The sequence below is a fragment of the Elephas maximus genome, chromosome 8 (assembly GCF_024166365.1).
Source record: "Elephas maximus indicus isolate mEleMax1 chromosome 8, mEleMax1 primary haplotype, whole genome shotgun sequence".
NCBI classification, from domain to species: domain Eukaryota; kingdom Metazoa; phylum Chordata; class Mammalia; order Proboscidea; family Elephantidae; genus Elephas; species Elephas maximus.
The window spans coordinates 116,274,937-116,295,744 of record NC_064826.1 but is presented as its reverse complement, the minus strand read 5'-3'; the positions used below and the strand labels follow the sequence as shown (position 1 = coordinate 116,295,744).

The following is a 20,808-nucleotide window of genomic DNA, read 5'->3' as shown; positions in this document are numbered from 1 at the left end:
GGGCAACTCTTTAAAAATCATCACAGTTTTTTCTCCATTAAAATAAAAGTATATTATTTCTTTTGAAAGAAACATTTCTGGATGCGGACTATAAAATACAGCTTACCACATTCCCTGAGAAGGGCAGAGACTCACCTTCCCTGGCCGTCAGAAGTGCCTTTAGCAGACGCCTCAGCCACCAGAGATGAGGTTTGCTCCTGGGCAGGTGGGTCCTGAAGACAGCAGTCACTGGGCCAGCTTCCTCCTGAACCACCTGAGAGACCAGGAGATGAGTGAGTTTAACACACCCCACTTCTGCCCACGTGAGCACTTCCCATCCAGACACATCAGACACTGGGAGGAGGGAGGGAGCCAATACTTCCTAGAGATAGCTTTCATTTCCCTAATACTTTGCGACAAATTTCTTCTTCTTAAGTATGCTTTAAGTAGGGATCTTGGTGTGTCTGCCTGAAATTACTGCTTGGGTCACTATTCAAGAGAGAGATTGTAAGCGGAAGCTGAGAAAAGTTTGTTCATAAGAAGCCATACCTGTCAACAACTACACTAGAGACTAGGTTCCTTGCAGAAGGCTTTTTGTGAGAAAAAAACAATGAGAAACATCCTGGGCTCCCTCTACTCATGATTCATCCTGTGCCGTCCCTTTGTGGGCAGCTCGATTCCCCATGGGGCCTTACTAGCTGGTCTCTGCTCATCTGGGCCTTGCTCCCACGGGTCATTCAGCGGAGTGGGCTGGGGCCTTCCCATCGTAAAATATCCCCGGATTTCTTTTTTAAAGCACTCTCCCCTTAATTCTCTGTATCAACTATAATAGAAATTTTAGAAAACTTAAGTCTTATTTTATGGTTTCTCTAGAGAACTAGGTAGTTTTCCTCTCTGCTCTATAATTGCTTGTGAATTAATATTTAGTTGGAGAAGAAACTGATGCAAAAAGTATGGGAAATTATCTGGTAAAGTGCGTTCTCAGAGAGGAATGGGGTGGGGGAGCGGGAAGGCCCGGAAGGATGACTAGGAGCCTGTGGGGAGTGGGGCCCAGGCAAATTTTTCTACATCCTGTGTTTTCCAGAGGCTTGCAGCAGCTCCACAAACCAGCAGGTGGGTAAACAAAAGCTTGAACCCCCGCGGTGAGTGTTTAAATGCATCTACTGCTTGATCTCCATGCAGGTGCCTGAACCCTGCCCCCCTGCTCCCCTGGTCCCTAACAGTCCCCTTCCAATCCCTTGCCCCTGCCCCTGCCCCACCCACCCTTCTGCCTTCCTTCCCACTGTGCTTGCTAGAGAGAGATAAAGCTCACAGATTTGGGGAAGTATGTATTTTCCAGGTTTATTAGTGATATACTTTTAAATGCACTAGTCACTATGGAAAAGATCAACTGCATGAAATACTCACGAGGTGAGTCAACTAGACCCCACTTCTGACATCCCTCCTGTTCCCCAGCACAGGAGGAGGGGCATTTGCCACTTTCCTGTCAGATAGAAAGCATCGATTCCAAAGCCAAGAGTCCATGGGGTCAAGGTACCTGCCTGGTCAGTGTTTTCCCAGCTGAACTCACACCCAGGCTCAGCACATCAAAGGGACAGGAGCCAGGACATCACTTTGTTGCCTCTCCCTTCTGTGGGTCTGGGCATGCTGATCACAGAGACCCATGTTGAAAGTTTACTAGACAAACAGTGCTACCCAAGGTTGCTAGGTAAGGATAAGGCACAAAGAAAGTGACAAAATGAGGGGAGAAATGTGCCCATGCTGTTCAAATTCATTACAACAAAGTAAAATTAGTCACACTGGCCACATTTTCAGGGCTCAGTATCCACGATAATATGCCACGTTTCTATTATCGCAGAAAGTTCTCCGGGACCGCGTGGGTCCGCCCCAGTCCACCAGGAGCTGTGCCAAGCTGAGCCTTGGCTTTTATTGGGGGCAGCACCCATGGCACCTCATCCTGACTTGGGTCTTCTAGTGCAAATTGAAAAGGTAGTGTAGAGTTTTAAAACTACTTTAGGCACAACTGTTCTGCGTGAAATAATTAAACAGCTTCTAAAAAAGGCCCCTTTAAAATCATCGCCAAACAGTCTCTCACTTAAGAACCGTCAAAGACTCAGCAGAATTTCCTGCCAGCCCTTCCGCCCTTGATGAAGGGAGACGGGACAGAGAAGAAATCACATGTCTGACTGAAATTGGTGAGGAAGGACAGAACACCCTGCCTGGGAGGAGCCTTGGGGGATCCTTCCATTAGACAAAGGGTAGACTACGGTTAACCACCCCCACCCCCTTTTTTCCTTGGTACATATTTGATGGACAAAAGCTGCCCATTTAGAAATGTTTTTAAATCACAAATTCTGTATTTCAAATTTAATACTCAGTTTTTGCTACTGCTTTTTAGGTCATAACCCATAACCTGCTGCTGTCGAGTTGATTCCAACTCACAGCGACCCTACAGGACAGAGTAGAACTGCCCCATAGGGTTTCCAAGGAGCAGCTGGTAGATTCCAACTGCTGACCTTTTGGTTAGCAACCGAGCTCTTAACCACTGCGCCACTATGGCTCCAAAAGTTACTTTGGACAAGGATGGGGACGAGGTTGCCAAGCGGTTAAGGACTGCTAATTCATTGTGCTTTATACGCATGGGTTAGGGAATAGTTTACTTAATTAAGTCCTGCCTTACTCCACAAAAGACATAAGGTTCTTATGATGTACATAGCTAAGAAGAATAAATCAATACTTGCAGGTAACAAATCCAGGTTCTGATGGTTCTTACCCCGTGGCCTGCAGGTAGAATTTTCCTAATTGTAACTGGAGCTGCTACGGAAGCACCTGGCAGGCCAGCATCTCTGGTTACCCTTATTGCACACACAATTTACATATCTGATGTTTTCCCTACTTTGGTAGGAAAATTGCCAGTCACTGTCATTTCCATTCTATTCCCAGAGGCATTATCTTCATTTCCTAAATGACATCTCCTCTAAATCTTTTCGAGTACCCTGTCCACCAGCCCCAATGCACACAGGGAATCAAATATAGACTGCTTGGTCAAATTTGGGTTAACTAATTAAATTGAGGCAAAAATAAGGGAACGTTGCTAGGATTTGAGTAAAATGTCAAACTTACCATCCTTTGAGCTGATCCCAGGAATTGGCTGCACCAAACAGAATAGGAGCAAGGTTCTGATTAGCACCCTCTGCCCCAGTCTTAAGCAAGCTGCTCCCATGGGGGCCTCCCAGTAGGCACTCAAAACCAGAGACATGCAGATGGGAGAACATCCCCAAACTGGTTCTGAAGCAACAGGGACTGCCTTCCTCTGCCCCTCCCCCACCCTCCCCACCCCGCTAGCACCTGGAGAGAATCAGCCAATCATGAGCATCCCCTGAAAACAAATCTCCCCAGAAGAGCTCTGGGGTCTTAACCCCCACATGCTCCTTGGTTATGCTTCCTCTGAGATGATCTTGTCCTAAATGCTGTTAATTTGCAGAGGAAAATGCACAGTCATCTGTGTGGCTCAGCAGTGGCTCCACCAAACACGATGACAAAGTACCATGACTGTGTGAAAAATAGCTGGGTGTTCTCTACTGAGGGCCAGCATGTAAGACCTTTAAAGGCACTTTCTGAGTTAGAGAAAACAGAAATTTGCTACATCGGGGTACTTTAACTGTCAAGTCAATTCCGACTCATAGGGACCCTATAAGACAGAGTAGAACTGCCCCATAGAGTTTCCAAGGAGCGGCTGGTGGATTTGAACTGCTGACCCTTTGGTTAGCAGATGAGCTCTTAACCACTGTGCCACCAGGCAGCTCATAAATTGTTGAATTAGTAAGTGAAATCCCTCTCTTCTGAAATCTTCCATGCATCCCACTGGCTGCAAAATAAAATTTAAATATTCATAGCTCAAAATTGAAGAGTCTTGACAGGCTGACCCTAAATACCTCTGCGCCTTGAAGTCTAGGGGAAGACAACCATTCCCTAATTGCACTCCTCCATTTCTCTTGCTCTTTCTCTCTTTCTGCAAAGTCACGTGTAGCAATTTCACTGAAGGAAATACAACGATCAAAGTAGAAATCATTTTTGAACATTAAAAGGTGCAGTACTAACTTTGCCTTTTCTCCTCAAAAGTACTTTATGAGCAGGACATTAACAAAACCAATTTTTTTTTTTTTTGCATTTATCTTATCCTAATGCAATCATTAAGTAAAACACATATTTTGTATGGCATAATTTACTGGGCCAAAGAACACATTATTTTAAAATTTTAGTGGTTTACAATTATTTGCACCATCCCTGCCCCCTCCCCCCTGCTCACCCCCACCCACCAGTCTTGATTTAATCTATTTGTCCTTTACCTGGAGTGATTTCTCCCCTAAAGCCATGTCAAATAAAAATATGATCTGACATATATTACTGATATACTATAAAATACAAATAAAATCATCTTTAGAACACTCACTGTATTGATCTAGATCATACAATGTAAGGAAAAAACACCATTATCTAAGCAAAGACAGGTTCAAGACCAATCCCGTTATGCCCCCCTCAGCTTGCTCCTGCCCTCCCCACCACCACAGCCGAGGTGGTGTCACCACCGTCCTTATGGATGGTCTCACACTTCTACACTATGAAGGGATGGCATCTACACCTGTGTCATTCTGAAAGCGAGAAGCCTTCTAAACCCCAAGAGTCACACCAGCATTATTTTCTTCATTTGGCCACAAGAAGGCACGCTGCAGGAAGCGGTTAACTCTTGAACAAAGGCTGCTGTGGAAAGCCCATATATGAGCCATATAAACAGTGAAAGAGGCACATCTAACTCGGGTGAAGGGGGTTAAGGAAGAGGCATTGCACCTGGTTCTTCCCTCTGGCTCGCTTCTATGCCTCTGTCCCCTCAAAACCAAACCAAACCCATTTTCACTGAGTCGATTCAGACTCATAGTAACCCTATGGGACAGAGAACTGCCCCATAGGGTTTCCAAGGAGCAGCTGGTGGATTCAAGCTCTTAACCACTGCGCCTCCAGGGCTCCTCTGCCACTTCAGCAGGGTTTGTGAACAGTGAAGGAAGTGAAGAGAGGCAGGAACTCTAGGCTCCACTCTATTACTTTGTCTGCTGCTCAACTGCTTCTCTTCCTCCGTGAGGGAAGGACCCTCACCCAGAAAACCTGATTCCATTTTCTCTAAGGAAGATGACCATGTGGATGTGTTATTTTAAGCCACAACTTGTGAGCTAACAAGTAATTATGAGGAATACTCATAGATTTTTTTTTTTTTAATTTTTGTTAAGACAATTTAATACCAAATTAACTTTGGTGGGGTTGACTGCTGACAAGTTACAGTCAAATAAAATCTCGTTTTCACATCGTCAGCTGTTTAGCCCTGACTTTGCTTTACGGTGGAGCCCAGGTGACTCAGTGGTTAAAAGCCTGGCTGCTAACCAAAAGGTCGGCAGTTCTAACCCACCAGCTGCTCCTTAGAAACCATATGGGGCAGTTGTACTCTGTACTATAGTGTTGCTGCAAGTCGGAATCAACTCAATGGCAGTGTTTTTTTTTTTTTTTTCTCCCACTTTATAGTATTTGCTTTCTTGTTTTCATCGAGGCAAGTACAGGTTGCTATTATTAAATTTCATCTCACTGGTTTTAAACTATAGTTTTAGCCTGTTGCCATCTTTGTGAAAGCAGATTCTTTCACTAACATAATTTTGTCATCCTCCTCCTGGTTCACGTCACCCAGAGATGATGAGCAAGCCTTTAATAGCTGCATCTTGGTAATTTAGAAAACTGCTCAGAAAGCCCAGCCTGAATTGGGATGACCTGTCGATGCTCTCGGAAACTTTCTGCTTTTTAATCAAAGTGCTGATCATTAGGTGTATTTTTTTTTTAAGAACCTAAAATTGTAAATAATTCTAGGCTGGGAGTCCAGGGCATCTATCTGGTCACAGTGCTTCCTTCAGCCCTAAGGCCACTTGGGCTTCCTGATGCAGTGAGAGCAGTTAGAGCAGGGACTGGCTATAGTAAAAAAAAAAAAAAATTAGAATGCTCTAAAGCGTCCAGTTTCTTGTTTTTTTTTTTGTAAGGCTAACAAATGCCTTTTATACTTCACAATTTAGAACAGTGTCTACATTTTCTTCCCACCACCACTGACGGTGAGCGTTTTCAGTCACTTTTCATAGATGCTAGCTCTCTAAGAGCTGAAATGACTTGCCTGAGATTAGAACGCTAGGATGAGCGGGGATTCCCTCCAGGATTCCACACCTACTAGGATATGGAACTTAGTGCTCCCTCCCTGCCTGGAGTGCAGATTGGTTCAGCAAGGGGAGCGTCACAGATGGAGAGGACCTGGTTGTCACGCAGGCAGCCTCCAATGCTTCGTGAGCCCCTCTAGTTTATCTTTCTTACCATTAGGCAATTGGTGAAAACTGATTTAGCTCCTCTCACCCTAAACCTCGCAGCCTAGAACCTAATTATCAGTAACTCTTCCCTCACATCTTTTAAAACCTAAAGGCCACATTTTGACCTACAAAAACTATGTTACATGCAGATTTAGCCTCATTTAAGTTGGATCCTCAATAAGAAATCATTCTGTAATAAGATGTTACCTCAGTGATCTAGTGGAGCCCTGGTGAGGAGTGGTTATGAGCTTGGCTGCTAACCACAAGGTCGGCACTTTGAATTTACCAGCCACTCTTTGGAAAGCCTATGGGGTAGTTCTACTCAGTCCCATAGGGTCACTATGAGTTGGAATCGACTCGATAGCAACTTTTTTTTTTAGGTGATCCAGACTCCATTATTTCAAACTTGTTATAATGTCAACATGTCAAAAGCTTAGTTTGGGCGTGATGCGAACGTTAAGAGCCCACAGCTTGGGTTTATCTGTTTACTCCAAAGTTCAGGAAACTAATTGCCAGCTGAACATGTACTGCATCCAAATAATACACACTTACTACTCAATCTCCAGAAAAATAATTTATTTTGATATAAAATTTTTAGAAAACACACAAATACACCAGATTGAAATAAAAACATAGAGAAACAACCAGGTTTAAATGTTACTATATGTCTTCCCAATCTTTTCCTCTCATACAGACAAACACACATCATTTTTCTCCAAAACTGGGATCACACTGCACGTATCATTGTTTAACCCGTCTTCTTCACTTTACTGTAAGTCATAGACATTTTGCCATACCAGTACCTATTTTTTCTGTAACATTTACTTTTTAAAGTACAAAATATTGCATCAAACCATAGGTTATTTAACCAATCCTCTATAAATTCATTTTTAGGATATTTCTAGTTTTGCAGTATAATAGTGCTAGAACATCTTTGCTTATTAGTGCAAATTCCTTTAAGCAGAAGTATTGGGTCAGAGGCTACACACATTTTTTTAAGGATTTCCACATATAATATCAAACTGGACTCCAAAAAAGTTACTGCAATTTACATTCCTACCAGCAGTGTCTAACTGGGCTAATTTCTTTCCCTGATAATCTTGGGTTACTATCAGTTGTAACAAATGATTCTGCTGGTTCAGTAGCAGTACTAGAAGAAGCTCTAAAATTCGAAAGGCTCTCAAGCTTCCTTTTAGACTACCCCATTTTTTTATTAGAATCCATATGGAAGTATAGAATTTGGCAATATATATCAACAACATGAATGTCATGAAATATCTTCACTACCTGGCAGCAGGTACCAGAATCCCAGCCCCAGACCCCCAAGGACACCACCGTGAACATGGCCCTTCACACCAGACATGGTATCACACTGTTAACTCATCCTTGGGCAAACATGGTAGGTAATCGATTCTAGTTTCATCAAGGAAGGGGAGGAAGGAGGATGATGAGGCCACTTTGATATGAACCACTGAACTGCTGATTAGGAATTCCTAACCACCCCTGACTCAGCACAGCATTGGTCCCAAAGCTGACTCAAGGAATGGTTATCAAAGGAGTGCGGAGCACTGAGCAGGAGCCAGGCCCATCAGCAGGCGACTCCATCTGCCCCAGCATTGAGGACAACAGTCCACATGCCATACGTGCTTAGTAAATCCTCACAAGTCACAGGCAGCAAGTTTCTCTCTAAAGTCCAGGAAGCTATCTAAGAGAGATCTAAACACTTTAAATGTTAGTCTTAAAATAAGTTAATTTTTCAAATTATATTTGTTCCTCTAAATGGAATAATTGTTACTTCTTGGCCTAATAAAATTTGACCTTGATACTATTCAATAAAATAGCACTGTGTATTCCATAAGTCTATGGTTCTCTCTTAACTCCCTAAACCGTGGGAGGTAAGAATCATCCTCATGTTACAGGTACATGAGACGCAAAGACGCAGTGAACTTGGTAAGTACCAAATGGCAAGTCTGTGACAAGAATTAAGAGACTGCAGGTTCTTGACTCCCAGTTATGGCTCTTTAATCCAGCCACACTCCACACAGACAGAAAATCTTCAGTGATAATATCACAAAAATCAGGCATTACTTGACAATAAACACTGTACAGAGCTTAGGAAAATTACTTCTGGTTTTGTGACATTTTTTAAGTTGCTTTTAAATCTACTTTACCTTAAAAAAAAAAACCAAACCCATTGCCATTGAGTCAATTCATAGCAACCCCACTGGACAGAGTAGAACTGCCCCATAGGGTTTCCAAGGGGTACCTCGTGGATTCCAACTGTCAAACTTTTGTTTAGCAGCCATAGCTCTTAACCACTACGCCACCAGGGTTTCCTACTTTAACATAGCAGATTTAAAACTAAGTTACTTTTTCTAACTCATAAAATGAATGAATATTAACTTTGAAATTTATTATTACTCATTCAAAAGATACATTACAGTCTACAATGTTGTAGCGTCAGATCTCATCTACCTTTAGGGAGGGGGGAGAATCAGTATCAGTATCAGTCTAAGGCTGATTCCTATGAGGTGAAGGTCAGACATACCTTCACTCTCCAACCTTTTTACCAGTTCTGACATCAGCCGTCCCTCCCATGGCACTCTCTACTTCTCTGATGGATCCGGTAATTCATTGCAGTGGCCACTGAACTGTGATTAATTACTTTTGTGTGTGGCCTTTCTAGCCATAGTCTCGTAACTCCCACCTAGGTAGTTGTGATAGGGTAATTGTGGCCTACGAAGGGCACTGGTCAGTTTTGCCTTAAAAGAGAGCAAATTCCAGATCAGATAGGAGGAGCCCACCACCACCAAGGAAGGAGAGACCCAGCAGCAGGGACCCGGCAGCAGGAGATGGCGTGGTGGGCTTCCCGGCCCACGGAGAAAGCTGAGTGCCTCTGGGCAGACTGAGCAGCAGGGAAAGGCCTGCCTTCGAGCACAGCTGGGGAGAGGCTATCCTGACGGAAGTACTGTACCCTGAGTGTTCTTGAGCCTGAATTCTGTTACTTCCCTAATAAAACCCCGTAATTGTGAGTATGGTCTGTGAGTTCTGTGTGGCCACTGCAAGGAATTATCAAACCCAGTAGAGTGCTATGTGAGGGATGGTTAGTTTCAGAATTAGTAAAGATGGCACAGAGAGGAGACTTGTCTGGCCTCCACCACATGGGAGTCAGCCTTGCACCATTGATCTTGGTTCTCCTTTCCCTTGTGGGATTGGAGGAGGTCGGACACTGCCCCCACACTGTTTTTACAGCCACACAGAACTCACAGACCATACTCAACCATTATGATGTTTATTAGAGAAGTAACAGGTTACAATTCAGGATCTGAATCAACTTGGAAGTAACAGAAACAACTCAGGATACAGTTCTTTGATCAGGACAGCTTCTCCTCAACCATGCCCGAGGTAGGCCTCCACCACCAGGTCTTACTCGGGGTCTTGTTTCGACCAGACCCTGCTCAGGGCCTGGCCTCTGCCCTCCTGGGACAAGTGTTACAGCTCTTTCTTTAGCTCCACTGGTGAGTGCCCAGAGACACCCCACTCTGCAAGCTTCCTGCCCAAAGGCACTCAGCTCTCTTGTTCCACGGGTCAGTGAACCAACTTCAGCTGTCTGTCAGTTCTGTGCCTCTGCTGCCTCATGTTGCTACTGCCTCCAGTGTTACAATTCTCCAGAGTTGCAGATCTGTTTCCTGGGTCTAGGAGGTTCTCAGAGCAGGCACACTGGGTCCCAGCTCTTCTTCTTGATGGTAGTGTGGACACCCCCCTCAACTTCTGGGATTGGCTCTTTTTAAGCCTAGTGGGATGGCAAAACTGACCAATCTCTACAAGGGTTCCATATACCTTATTTGCAATGGCAACGCCCACAAGAGTTCCATGTACCTTATTTACATTAGCGAACTGTCCAATTCCCCCAAGGGTTCCATGTACCTTATTTGCATAGTCCCAGATAGTCATTTAATGGGAGTTACAAGACCATGGCTAGAAAGACCATAAAAAGGCAATTCGATGCACTGCATGGTCACTCAGCTGGGAAGTGTGAGGACAGGACAAGTCCTGGGTTCAAATCTCACCTCTGGCACCACCTCTGTGACCCTGGGCAGGTTACCTAGCCTGTAAAATGAAGCTACAGCACACCCCTTCTCAGATGCATCCATACCCTTGCCTGGATGGCCCACCGGGAAGTGCCTTCCTCAGGCTGCAACTTAACTCCTAAAAAACCGATAATGGAAGGCTGATGTATGCAGGTGAAGGTCTTAAGAAAACCAGAGGGCATTTTTTACATAATGCAAATGAGGAAGTAGGTTACTATTAACTTACACTACAAACATTATATTTGCTTTATACATGCAAAATCAGCATTTAAAATTTTAGAAATAACCAATTTTCTAAATTGGCAAGTCTCTAACACAGTTTTCTTTAAAAACAAATATAAGTTTTATAAAACTATTTTCAGATACATTTCATTTTGCATCATGATTTTTAAGTTTTGTTACTGCAGCTGGAAATTAATTTTTTTACAAGCCAAAGAGGAAAAAGGGGATTTAAATGAATAAAATTATATCCTCAGATTTTTTACTATTTATTTTGCAAAATATTACAGCTCATTTAAGCTAACATTATTAAACATCAGAAGAGTCATTCACAAACACACTGGTTTTACCAAATATGAAAAAGCCACAAAAGATTTTTTTTTTTTAATTTTTGCTGATTTCTCACCTGCATCTTATCCTAAACAACTACTTTAAGTTTCAAGTTTGCTAAGTGAAATTAAAATAATGTTTATGATGTTCACCTCCATAGGACGAATGAGATTTAATTATAATGGAAAGACGATGGACTATGCTTCAGGGAGAACGAGAAAGCCTATCTCAGTACCTGAACCACTTTTGGTAAATAAACAGAAACACGGTGTCATACACTAGCTTAGAAGTTTTGTTTGTTTAGAAGGGATATCACTAAAGAAAATTACACTGGTGTTCCTTCTAGAATGATAGATCCAATACACCCGTGAGAAAGGAATTACAAGACCAAAACTGACCGCAGAGTAAAACTGAGAGGAGCTGCTGAATGAAGCTCCCAGACTAGCTCCATTGTGTCCACAAGCGTCAGGTCTCAAGTCATCGAGAAGACTCTAGTCTATGCAAGTCAGGACAAAGGCTATAAAACTGGGCCTCAGAGACACCCCACAAGACTGAGTAACTACCGCATGGCAAGCTGACAGGAGGCCCATCCTTTCTACAATCAGGCTTCATGAACCAGAGCAAGGAGGGGTGAGTGGAGTTAGGATAAGTGCTCCACCAGCTCTGCTTCCTGTAGCTTTCCACTGCTACAACAAACTGCTGAGTTGGAGACAGTACCCTGCAAAACACTAGTACCAGCACAACAGACATGCTCTTATGAATTCTGACACTTCACCAGGTCTAAAATACATGAGATTTTCGTAACTTGACCAATAAAAACGAGAATTTAAAGTCTGGATAAATCAGTTCCAGCTTTTCTGTTCAATGTCTTAAAAGCAAAATAAAGCAGACATGAGAACAAAGAATATGAAATAATGTGTTTATCCAGCTGTGTTTCACTAACTCAATTTTTAGTTATATTATAGAACAACAATAGTAATTAATAATAATAAGTAAAGTTGACCCGTGAGACTGTGAGGACAGAGAAAGACAACTTAGGACACGTGAGCCTGTCACCTCGTCCCATTACGACAAAGGTCTCTGAGTTCCCAAGTCTGGACAGGCGGTATTACGACAGTGCCGGAATGAAATACTGAAGGGACACATCTTCGAGAAGCAAATCAAAATGAACAATCTTGTTATTCACAATATCTGGGGAGAAAACAACAACGACGTTATTTTAAAGACCCATTCCAGCACACACACACTTTTATCCGCGTACATTAAAAGAGCTTTTTCCTTTGCACTTCCTTTCTTAACAGTGTTCCATCTTCTGCAACACTTGGGTCCTCCAGAGGCAAATGAGTCACGGGGAGTTATGGTCCCTCTGCCCTCCAACATTACCTTATAGCTGGTGCTCCACACTGGATTGCGCTCAAGCTGTTCAGCCACAGCAGGCTAGGAGAGAGGAAAGTGAAGCCGCTAGGGTGTTGGGTGAAAAACCCCTACTCCAGGTTTCCTGGCAACCGTATTTATCCGAATCAAGGTACTTCCGTGAAAAAGCAGCTTTCCACTTGTGAGCAACAATAAGTGTACTGGGAAAAGTCAGAGTGCTCAAGATTTCACCTAACACACGTGATGGGCTGAGCTCCACACTGGCAGGAAAGCAGCACTTTAATTTTCAGTCATCTGCAAAATACTGTTGAAGGCTCGCAGACAGGGACTCTGCTCGGTGGGGACAGAGTATAGGGTATGAGGCTCCAGACAAGGAGTGAAAGGACCACACCAACCAGGTGCAGGAGTGTAACGTCTCCTCTCCCTCAGAGAACACACAGAGGTGAAGGGAAAGGAGCAGCACAGAGTGGGGGGTGGGGGGGAGGGGACGGACACACAGTCCAGAGCCCGGGGTACAGACCACAGACCACACCCACTCTGACAGTGGCGAACAACAGGGGGCACCAGGTGGAGCAGCTCTGCAGCCACAGGGTGGATGTCTGCCACACATCCAGTCAACACAGAAACATGGCTGAGTGCCTCACCCAGAGCCTGGAGCAGACAAGAAACAGGTGAACGAAAAGCAGACACACTCCCTGCTGCAGAGACCCAATCACAGCTGACTCCAAGGCTGGGGAGGGGACACAGGGATGGGGACCATGCTCTGAGCACAGAAGACACCTTCTTTAGGACACAGCCTGTGCCAGTGCTGCACAGCACAGAGGAGGGTTGCTCGCCCTAGTGGGGTGAAGGCTGAAGGCACCAGAGAAAGCGTCATGGAGGAGAGACTGCTGAGCTGACACCAGAAGGATGCTTCTCACTAAGACAGAAAATGCAGGCAGAAAAGGAGGTCTGGAGGAGATAAAAGTACAAGAAGTTCAAAAAAAAAACTTTTTTTTTCCCCACAAAATTTCATTCAGGTGCAAGTGACTCAGTCAACTGCCTTTGCTGATAAAAATAACCCCCTTCTGTCTTCTTAGTTAACCTTGGATTACTATTCAAAAGGCAACACGAAATGTCATTTCAAGGACTAAGGCATAGAGCTGAGGGCCCACGGTTCTACTGCCTCCTCCCCACCCCCCCCCCGCCCCTCCCACTGCCCTGGCTGCCACATTATGCAGAGGAGTATTTCAACGCTAACTTCTCAAAGGGGCTTGTGGGAAATTCAGACTCTAGAGCTGGGGGAGGGCAGTCTAGGAAGGCGAAAGACCCATGACTAAGAATTTGCATTAACCAGATCCCCGGTGCTTTCCAGAAACCCTGGTGGCATAGTGGTTAAGTGCTACAACTGCTAACCAAAAGGTCGGCAGTTCGAATCTACCAGGCACTCCTTGGAAACTCTATGGGGCAGTTCTACTCTGACCTACAGGGTTGCTATGAGTTGGAATCGACTCAACAGCAACAGGTTTCTGGGTGCTTTACATGCACACTGAAGCTTTGAGAAGTGCTGTCTGCAGTTTTTAAGGCCCCTGCACTGGAGCACAGCTCCTGTTACTCTCTGCCCTACAAGTATGGTACAGTCTATGTCAAAGTTCCTCAAGACACAGCAGGCTTGGGCATGTGCGCCTCTCCACCAAGATTCCAGGATGTTCCAGCTTTTCCTTCTCTCTAAGTGGTCTTCTACTCCTCTGGCAATATTTCCTCCTGTGCATCCTCACTCCGTTTCGTGCCTTCCCTGAGTCAGCTAACGCCTACCGCCCCGTCTCTGCTCTCCCCTTTCTGGTCTCTTCTGTTCCTCCTGGTATCTGCCACTCAAAAGGGCTGCCCCTGACACAGCCGCCTAGAGTGCTCTTTCCCTTCTCCGCGTGTACAGACGGCTTAGGGTATTAAGCACACTCCCAGGTCGTCACTCTTCTCAACTCTGACCACTAGTGACCACGTGCTCAGCATGGAAGTTACTGCACAAAAGGTCTAACTTCAAATGGAAACCACAGTTTCTTCCAAGTTGCTGTGATTTTAGTAGCAAGAAGACAAGAGTAGCCTTCAAAAGTTCTTGCCAAATAACCCCTTTCTCATTTGTGGTCAGTGAATGAGGGGTGCTACAGCACTGTGTGACCTGAGGAAGACGTGACAAACCAGACCCATAAGAGTCCCATTAGAAATCAGTACTCAGGAGGAAGAGCAAATACCAAGATCTGGGACAATAAGCCCAGAGCAGGTTTTAGAAACAGAAAGCAAATAAAACATCATAGCTAGAAACCTAAATCCAGGCAAAATGCTATCATATTTTCTAAGTACATTAACATGGCAAAAATAGGATTATCAGTCCATGTTCTCTGGCAGCTTCTCTCCAGCCACAGACCTGATTCGTGACAGCCAGTCTCAGCTACCTGCTCAGTCCATCTACCCCAGAGTAGAGCTCGACCCCAGTGTGGCCACAGGTTGTCAAGAGCAAAAAGTGCCAAGAGGTGTTTCTCTTCTGCCATGCATTTTCACCTTCTAGTTTCTTCTGAATAAGGGACAACTTGACTGTCTGCAGTGAGATGGATCACTTTTATGTGGCTTTTCTAGTCGTGGTCTTATAACTCCCACCGAAAGACTGGTTGGGTCTATGCAAGTCAGGTGCTTGTGGCCCACCAAGGGGATTAGACAGCTTGCTAATAATACAAATAAGGTGCATGGCACCTTGTGGGGGTGGGACTATGCAAATAAAGTATATGGAACCTAAGGAGGGGACTGGTCAGTTTTGCCATCCCTCCAGAATTAAAATGAGCCATTCCAGAGAAGGAAAGGGGGGTGTCACTACCACCAAGAAAGAAGAGCTAGGAGTAGAGCATAACTTCGGACACAAGATGCCTGTGCTAAGAACCTCCTAGTGCCAGAGGACAAAGAGAGCTGTAACACCAGAGATGGCTACAGACGGCAAAAAGCAGCAGCAGAGAAACAGTGGCAGCAGAGGCAGCAGAACCAGGAGACTGGCGTGAAACAGCACAGAGGGCTTCCTGTGAGCAAGGCCGAGATACTGTCCCGACCAAAGAACTGTATCCCGAGTTGTTCCTGATCCTGAATTGTAACCTGTTACTTCGCTAACAAACCCCATAATTGTGAGAATGGTCTGTGAGTTCTGTGTGGCCACTGCAACAAATTCTCTAACCAAGCAGAGAAGTAGAGATTGCCAGGGGAGGCACGGCTGGTGTCAGGGTTGGTAAAAAGGTTGGAGAGAGGAGCTATGTCTGACTTCCAACTCAGAGCAATCAGCCTTGGGCGGTTGATGCTGATGACTCTCCTGCCCTCTCATGAAGCTAGACCCGGGATCTAAAGCTGCCGCCGTGCCATTTTTACAGTGTCCTAGAAAACTGGAGTTCATATAACTGAGATTTTTTTTTGCATTTACAAGACTACATACAATTCATTAGATTAAAGTATTTGAAATATGAAAAATAAAACCAAGATGTAGACTCACTGCATAAGGCCTTTGTAGGATTTACTTGTTGTCCAGCAAGAAACTGCAGGAGCTTCTTAACATCTATGCGCACTTCGGCCATTTGTTCCGGGTTTCTACCTTGCGAAGCACTTCCAGAGGCTAAAATGACACAAATGTTTTTGAATACATCATCATCAGAAGTAACAGGGAACCCAGAGATGATGTCACGGCTCTTACTTAAATAAATGATTTACATTACACTGATTTTAGCATCCTGTAGAAACACTGCAACTTGTCCATGTAGTCCCTCACAAAGCCAGCATTTGTCCGTCCTACCTATGTAAAATACTATGCTAATTTTGAGGGGATCTTTACTTACAGGGATTTAAGACTTTACCCAAGCTCCCCTCTAGGTCAAAAGGAAACTGTCTTTACTAGTACTCACTATACATTTAAATATATATTTAAATGTATATTTAAATACTTTGAAATATACATAGCTATTACAAGTCCTCTCCTTCGAAAATGGAATAAAAAGGAAGAATGCATTCTTTCAGACCTTCCTAGTATTTATTAAAATCAAATGAGTAATGTCCAAGTAAGTCATTTCAAACAAGTATTATAAAAGTCTTAATAACATGGATTTTACTTTGCTGGAACACTACCTGTTTTTAATAGAAAGTAAAAACCACCTGCAGCACTATTAAAACATGTGCTTATCTTCAAGCAAACTTGCAGCACTAAATATTAACTCTAAAAGTGCCTGGGGCCTATTATGTCTGTTTCAGAGCCAGTGTGTGTCCTGAAATGATTTTCACATAACCGGCAGACATATTCTCCCCTGGCCCTTCCCCTTGCTTCCCTCCTGAGCCCCTCTGGTTGCCCTGTCCTCTGCAGCATGCAAGCCAGGCCCGCTGGGGTTGGTTACATACTGGATCACTCCAGCGGTCTACCTTCCCTGCTTACTGAGCTGCCTCGGCAGTCCCTCCTCACCTCGTATGAAAAGAATACTGATTTCTGATCAAGTGAAAAAACTTTGTATCTGCTAATCTAATTTTATACGTGTTGAAAGTGTCTGACGTACAAGAAAATAAGAAATGTTAGTTTACCTTTCTGACTCCATTCTGAGTGAAAACTTAAAATCATTAGTAGCAGAAACTGGACCTGAAGCCCTGGGAGGAATCTTGGGAGATTATTTAGCTTGACTCCTTGTTTTATAGATGAGGAAAGAGACCCTGTGCCAGAGTCACTCAGCCGTTTAGTGGCTCCTCATTCCCAGGTAGCCTAACTTTTCCAGTGTGCCAGTCATAGGTAATTCAATTTCAATTCTTCTGTTCTCTCCCCAAGCATAAAAACATGGTCAACCAAATTTATAACTTTTTACATGGACCCACTGCCGTCGAGTCAATTCTGACTCACAGCGACCCTACAGGACAGAGTAGAACTGCCCCATAGGGTTTCCAGAGAGCAGCTGAGGGATTCAAACTGCAGTTGAGCTCTTAACCACTGGGCCACCATGGCTCCTTTTTTACATTTAGAGACATCAGTAAGGTATGTTATCCGAAACATTTATCAAAAGCAAAATCTAACCCACAGCAAAACTTACCTAACGGAGGCCTTCCCAGATCTTTAAAATGAGTTGTAACGCACACTAATTCGGTTTCTATTTTCAAATTCAATTCTCCATTTAGGTTAGCTTCAATAATCTGCAAATTGATTGATTTACAGTCTTAAAAAAGGAAAACAAAAGGAAATAACCTATGGACACCAGCTTCCACAAAACTAGGTGTCAAGGTTCCCTTACAAATGCCAAAACACACGCAGGGAAAACCAAAGCTCTGACAACATCAAAGCCCACATGGGCCAAAAACAGAGGAAAAGTCTGAGATCCAGGAACTCAAAACTTGTCAAAAATCCCTAAATGGAGAGGTTCCCCTCAAGTGGAGAATGTAGTACATAGATCTTAAAACAACAGGTGGAGCCAGGAGGGGCTTTGCAAGAAGCCTGTGGGCAGGTGATAGGTTTGGGTAGGCGTGGGGCTTCCTTCCAGGACAGCACTGCACTGAGAAGAAAATACAAGAAGTAAAAACCCAAATTGACCAGGATGGGGCCTGGGCAATAAAAAATAGAATTAGAGTTTAGGTACTAGCAGGCGAGGAGAATGTGGGGACAGGTCTCAGAGCATACTAGAGATGTGACTACAGGACAAGCTGTATTTCCTCAGTTTGTAGCTACAACAGAATAGAGAACACTGGAGTCTACCAGTTTGTCATATTATGGTGACTCCCATGTTGCTATGATGCCGGAAGCTATGCCACTGGTATTTCAAACACCAGCAGGTTTACCCATGGTGGACAGGTTTCAGTGGAACTTCTAGACTAAGACAGACTAGGAAGAAAGGCCTGGCAGTCTACTTCTGAAAACTCGCCAGTGAAAACCCTATGGATCATAACAGAACATTGTCTGACTTGCTTGCTTTGGACATGCCATCGGGAGAGATCAACTGCTAAAGGAGGATATCATGTTTGGAAGTAGACAGCCAACAAGGTCGAGGGTGTCCCTAGGTGGGATGGACGGGCAGAACAGCTGCAACAATGAACTTGAACATACTGGCAATTATGAGGATGACTCAAACCAGGCAATGCTTCATTCTGTTATATATGAGGTCACAATGAGAAGGAGTCAACTCGACGGCAGCTAACAATAACAGGGTTATGAAGCTAGAAAACTATCCTGGTTCATTCCCATACCTGCAGGGAAACTTCTTCCTAAAAAAAAACGACAAACAATCTGTAACAACACTAACAGAAGATGGTGGTTGAACCCCATACAAAGATATTCTGAAGAAAGAGAGAGTCAGTAATGAGCTAGATAGCAGACAATAACACAATGAAGGCATGCCTGAAAAATACTACTATAAAACAGATGCAAAGTGTAACCTTTTATTTCAAAATGAGCCAAAAGAAATTGAGAATAATAGAAACTATAAAAAACCCATTGCTGTTGAGTCGATTCCAACTCATAGCGACCCAATAGGACAGAATAGAACTGCCCCACAGAGTTTCCAAGGAGCGCCTGGTGGATTCGAACTGCCAACCTTCTGGTTAGCAGCCATACCTTTTAACCACTATGCCACCAGGGTTTCTAACACTGTAAAAGAAAACCACAAATCAGAATTAGGGAAGCTCAGAAAAGAGAGGACCAGACAGCCTGCAGATAGTAAAAAAAAAAAGAGGACCAGACAAGGCTCAGGGAACAATTAGAAATGTAAGAAAATTTTTCAGAAATGGAACTCAACAACAAGGAACACAGGAGCAAACGGCACTACAGAGAGTACAGTGAGGGAAACCGACAAGAAAAGGAGAAAATCAAAATACCAAACAGAACCAAAAAATAGAGGATCTGAAAGAAAATCACTGTCACTGAACATGTGAGGATTGTTGAAATGGTGACTTTTTTTTGTTACATATATATTTAAAAAGAAATGGAAGGAAGAGACTATGGAAACCAGAAAAAGTTCACTGACTGCCCTGTTTTTACAACTGGGTATAACCATGTACTCAAAATTAGATGCTGAGAAAGTGGGAGGGGAAAGAAGCGGTTTTTAGTCAAATTTTTATTTTGTTTATAGGCAGCCAATATGCAGTATCTAAGAACTAAATCATATTTTTAAAGTTTGAATTCATGTCAACAAATGAGAATTTAATTTAGTGAGTATGCTCAGAACTGTCCTAAAAAGCACAGAGGAAACAAAGTTCCTCCTCACACGCCAGTTGGAAAGATGGCCACCAACAGAAAACAATGGGCCAACCGCTCGCTCTGTTATACCTACAAATTCAATACAGTAAAACCTGTGAAAGCTGGGACCTGTATACAGCGGAAACCAGTCAGAGAAGGAAAATTCAAATATTTTCCACAAAAATGAGCAATAGAAAAGTGTTAAGACTGCACCCATCTTGCAAGACCCAGAAAAACAAGGCAGTCCAGTGGAATTCCAGTTTTTACAGGTTTTGTTACATAACCATAAAGTCTTAAGATTGCACAGAACATCATACTCAATTTAGAAAATTAACGCACTGGTTGGAAAACGTGACCTCCAAATGCAGAAAGGTCTGAGGATGTGGTCAACATGCTGCAGTGTCCCCGGTTCTGCACCACTGAGGGTGAGGCAGACAGCCTCAGAGCCCAATGCTTATGAAAAATACCTGCTCTGGGGGCAGGGGTCTGGGGACCACGGTTTCAGGGGACATCTAAGTCAATTGGCATAATAAAATCTATTAACAAAACATTCTGCATCCCACTTTGAAGAGTGGCATCTGGGGTCTTAAATGCTAGCAAGCAGCCATCTAAGGTGTATCAATTGGTCCCGACCCACCTGGATCAAAGGAGAATGAAGAACACCAAGGACACAAGGCAATTATGAGCCCAAAAGACAGAAAGGGCCACATGAACCAGAGACTACATCATCCTGAGACCAGAAGAATTAGATGGTGCCCGGCTACAACTGATGACTGCCCTGACAGGGAACATAACAGAGAACCCCTGAGGGAGCAGTGGGATGCAGACCCCAAATTCTTGTAAAAAGACCAGACTCAATGGTCTGACGGAGACTGGAAGGACCCCAGTGGTCATGGCCCCCAAACCTTCTGTTGGCCCAGGACAGGAACCACTCCCGAAGCCAACTCTTCAGACAGGGATTGGACTGGACAATGGGTTGGAGAGGGATGCTGGTAAGGAGTGAGCTTCTTGGATCAGGTGGACACTTGAGACTATGTTGGCATCTCCTGCCTGGAGGGGAGATGAGAGGGTGGAGGGGGTTAGAAGCTGGCAAAATGGACACGAAAAGAGAGAGTGGAAGGAGATAGCGGGCTGACTCATTAGGGGGGAGAGTAATCGGGAGTGTGTAGCAAGGTATGTATGGGTTTGTGTGAGAGACTGACTTGATTTGTAAACTTTCACTTAA

At 44.0% G+C, this 20,808-nt stretch overlaps 1 protein-coding gene across 3 annotated transcripts in view; it reads right to left on the bottom strand.

Annotated features, from left to right (window-relative positions):
• Positions 1–236: 236 nt before the first annotated feature.
• Positions 237–20,808, bottom strand: part of HUS1 (HUS1 checkpoint clamp component) — a 37,453-nt gene continuing 16,881 nt past the window's right edge. Inside the window, exons 6-9 of one of the 3 annotated variants that reach the window (XM_049893071.1) lie at positions 17,452–17,551; positions 15,885–16,004; positions 12,392–12,445; positions 237–253 (exon numbers count right to left, since the gene is read on the bottom strand). In XM_049893071.1, the coding sequence (XP_049749028.1) occupies positions 12,432–12,445; positions 15,885–16,004; positions 17,452–17,551 (234 nt within the window). In that variant the 3' untranslated portion in view covers positions 237–253; positions 12,392–12,431. Of the gene's footprint in view, positions 254–10,908; positions 12,200–12,391; positions 12,446–15,884; positions 16,005–17,451; positions 17,552–20,808 lie in introns of those variants that run through there. The other 2 variants (XM_049893070.1, XM_049893069.1) reach the window with 2 other exon arrangements.